The sequence below is a fragment of the Salvelinus sp. IW2-2015 genome, unplaced genomic scaffold (assembly GCF_002910315.2).
Source record: "Salvelinus sp. IW2-2015 unplaced genomic scaffold, ASM291031v2 Un_scaffold1795, whole genome shotgun sequence".
Classification (NCBI taxonomy): domain Eukaryota; kingdom Metazoa; phylum Chordata; class Actinopteri; order Salmoniformes; family Salmonidae; genus Salvelinus; species Salvelinus sp. IW2-2015.
The window spans coordinates 50029-53396 of NW_019943168.1; the positions used below are offsets into that span (position 1 = coordinate 50029).

At 55.5% G+C, this 3368-nt stretch overlaps 1 protein-coding gene across 1 annotated transcript; it reads left to right on the plus strand.

Moving 5' to 3' along the window:
- The first annotated feature begins 119 nt into the window (after positions 1-119).
- On the plus strand, positions 120-2282 carry LOC139024696 (splicing factor 3A subunit 2-like). The gene is made up of 2 exons (XM_070439593.1): positions 120-233; positions 1788-2282. Exons 1-2 carry the CDS (start codon positions 120-122, stop codon positions 2280-2282), a joined length of 609 nt encoding a protein of 202 aa, XP_070295694.1.
- Positions 2283-3368: the final 1086 nt, after the last annotated feature.

A 3368-nucleotide genomic window follows, 5' to 3' on the forward strand; every position in this document is an offset into this window, starting at 1 on the left:
AGAGGAGCCTCTTAAAGAAGAAGTTACAGGTCTGTGAGAGCCAGAAATCTGCTTGTTTGTAGGTGACCAAATACTTATTTTCCACCATAATTGCAAATAAATTCATAAAAAATCCTACAATGTGGGCCTCCGCGGTGGCGCAGTGGTCTAGGCACTGCATCGCAGTGCTAGCTGCTCCACCAGAGTCTCCGGGTTCGCGCCCAGGCTCTGTCGCAGCCGGCCGCGACCGGGAGGTCTGTGGGGCGACGCACAATTGGCCTAGCGTCGTCCGGGTTAGGGAGGGTTTAGCCGGTAGGGATATCCTTGTCTCATCGCGCTCCAGCGACTCCTGTGGCGGGCCGGGCGCAGTGCGCGCTAACCAAGGGGGCCAGGTGCACTGTGTTTCCTCCGACACATTGGTGCGGCTGGCTTCCGGGTTGGAGGCGCGCTGTGTTAAGAAGCAGTGCGGCTTGGTTGGGTTGTGCTTCGGAGGACGCGTGGCTTTCGACCTTCGTCTCTCCCGAGCCCGTACGGGATTGTTAGCGATGAGACAAGATAGTAATTACTAGCGATTGGACACCACGAAAATTGGGAGAAAAGGGGATAAATAAAATACATTTTAAATCCTACAGTGATTTTCTGGATTTATTTTTCCTCATTTTGTCTGTCATAGTTGAAGTGTAGCTATGATGAAAAATTACAGGCCTCTCTCATCTTTTTAAGTGGGAGAACTTGCACAATTGGTGGCTGACTAAATACTTTTTTGGCCCACTGTATGTGCTAGTCAGAACTAGGAAACTCTGAATTGTTTGTACTTGTCAAATGCTCCAATGTTCCCACAAACTAAATAAACATTTTGGAACTGTTGAAGATTAAATGTGCTCTAGGAACGTTCTTGAAACATCAAGCAAACATTCTATAATCATCAGCACGACTGGACAGTTTTAGCATTATGAGAACATTAGCCAAAATCTATCAAATGTTCCGGGACTTTCACAGAACCAATTTTGGTTTACTGGTTTACACTTACAATCCTTCACATGTTTTGAGAGAGAGAAGAGAGCGGAGAGGGAGAGAGGGGGAAAGAGGAGAAGGAGAGAAGAGGCGGAGAGAAGGAGAGAGGAGAGAGAGAGAGAGAGAGAGAGAGAGAGAGAGAGAGAGAGAGAGAGGAAGAGAGGAGAGAGGAGAAGAGAGAGAGAGAGGAGAGAGAGAGAGAGAGAGACGGGAGAGAGGAGAGAGAGGGAGAGAGAGAGAGAGAGAGAAGAGAGAGAAGAGAAGAGAGAGAGAGGAGGAGAAGAGAGGAAGAAGAGAGAGAGAGAGGGGGAGAGAGGGGGAGAGAGAGGGAGAGAGAGCGAGAGAGCGAGAGGAGCGAGAGAAGAGAGAGAGAAGAGACGGAGGAGGGAAAGGGGAAGAGAGAGAGAGATGAGAGAGAGAGAGAGAGAGAGAGAGAGAGAGAGAGAGAGAGGAGAAGAGAGAGATGAGAGAGAGAGAGAGAAAGACGGAGAGAGGGAGAGAGAGGGAGAGAGAGGAGAGGGAGAGAGAGAGAGGGGGAGAGGAAGAGAGAGAGAGAGAGAGACAGGCCTAAACTATTGTGGTTAGGCCTCGTGTCTCAAAATCGTACCATATGCTTTGAGCGACTGCATGATTAGTAGTGCACTATTTAGGGGTACAATGTGAGTATGTTGGGATGCAGCCTCCAGCCCTCCAGCCCAACCAGCCCTCCAGACTGACCAGCTCCCCAACCACCCCCAGCCACCAGCCCTCCAGCCCTCCAGACCTCCAGACCTCCACCCACCAATCCATTCCAGCCTCCAGCACACCAGACCTCCAGTCCCATCCCAGCCCTCCATCCCCCAGCCCACCAGCCCATCCAGCTCACCACCCTGCCATCCCTCCAGCCCACCAGCCCTCCAGTCCACACCAGCCCTGCCACCAGCCCTCAGCCCCACAGCCCTCCACCTCCATCCCTCCAGCCCTCTAGTCCACCAGCCCACCAGCCCTCCAGCCCAACCAGACCTCTAGTCCACCAGACCCTCCAGCCCACCAGCCCTCCAGCCCACCAGCCCTCCAGGCCCACCAGCCCTCTAGTCCACCCAGCCCTCCAGTCCACCAGCCCTCTAGTCCCAGCCATCCCAGCCCACCATCCCTCCAGCCCTCCATTCCCTCCAGCCTCTAGTCCACCAGCCCACCAGCCCTCTAGTCCACCACCTCCAAGCCCTCCAGACCTCCTAGTCCACCAGCCCTCCAGGCCACCAGCCCTCCAGCCCTCCAGCCCTCTAGTCCACCAGCCCACCAGCCCCTAGTCCACCAGCCCTCCAGCCCTCCAGACCTCTAAGTCCACCAGCCTCCAGCCCACAGCCCTCCAGCCCTCCAGACCTCTAGTCCACCAGCCTCCAGCCCCAGCCTCCACCACAGCCACCAGTCCACCAGCCCCCAGCCCTCCAGACCTCTAGTCACCAGCCCTCCAGCCCACCAGCCCTCAGACCTCAGTCCACCAGCCTCCAGCCCACCAGCCTCCAGCCCTCCAGCCCTCTAGTCCACCAAGCCACCAGCCCTCTAGCCACCAGCCCTCCAGCCCTCCAGACCTCTAGTCCACCAGCCCTCCAGCCCACCAGCCCTCCAGCCCTCTAGTCCACCAGCCCTCCATCCCTCCAGCCCACCAGCCCTCAGTCCACAGCCTACCAGCCCTCCAGTCCACCAGCCCTCTAGTCCACCAGGCCCACCAGCCCTCCAGCCCCACCAGCCCTCCAGTCCCAGCCTCTAGTCCACCACCCCTCGATCTCTCCAGCCTCCAGACCTCCAGCCTCCGAACCCCAGACCTCCAGACCTCCAGCCCTCCTCCCCTCCAGACTCACTGCACACAGACGAACCTGTCCCCACCTGCTCCTTGGTACAACACGTCCCTGGTCTGTGGTATGTTAGTGGTTATGATGATCTGATTACGAGGAAGTGAGCAAGAAATCTAGAGGGTTGATTAAAGACTGTGTGCAGGAGGGATTAGACTTTCAGAGTAACAAAGTATTGATATGTTCTCCTAAGACAAAGGCCTGTGTTTGCTCTGCTCTGACCTCTCTGATGACCCTGTAGCCATGCTATGGCTGAGGAGGGGGCTCACATTCTCTTTTAACCAACGAGGAGGGAGCTCACATTCCTTAACCAACGAGGAGGGAGATCACATTCCCTTTAACCAACGAGGAGGGAGGTCACATTCCCTTTAACCAACAAGAGGGAGGTCACATTCCCTTTTAACCAACGAGGAGGGGGCTCACATTCCTTTACCAACGAGGAGGTAGCTCACTTCCCTTTAACCAACGAGGAGGGAGATCACATTCCCTTTAACCAACGAGGAGGGAGATCACATTCCCTTTAACCAATGAGGAGGGAGGCAC

Bases quoted from the DNA above. Each gene is read 5' to 3' on its own strand.
- LOC139024696 (XM_070439593.1), top strand. From the start codon at position 120: ATGTGGGCCTCCGCGGTGGCGCAGTGGTCTAGGCACTGCATCGCAGTG. The intron at 234-1,787 runs GTCTGTGGGGCG...AATCCATTCCAG, and splicing joins CAGCCGGCCGCGACCGGGAG to CCTCCAGCACACCAGACCTC.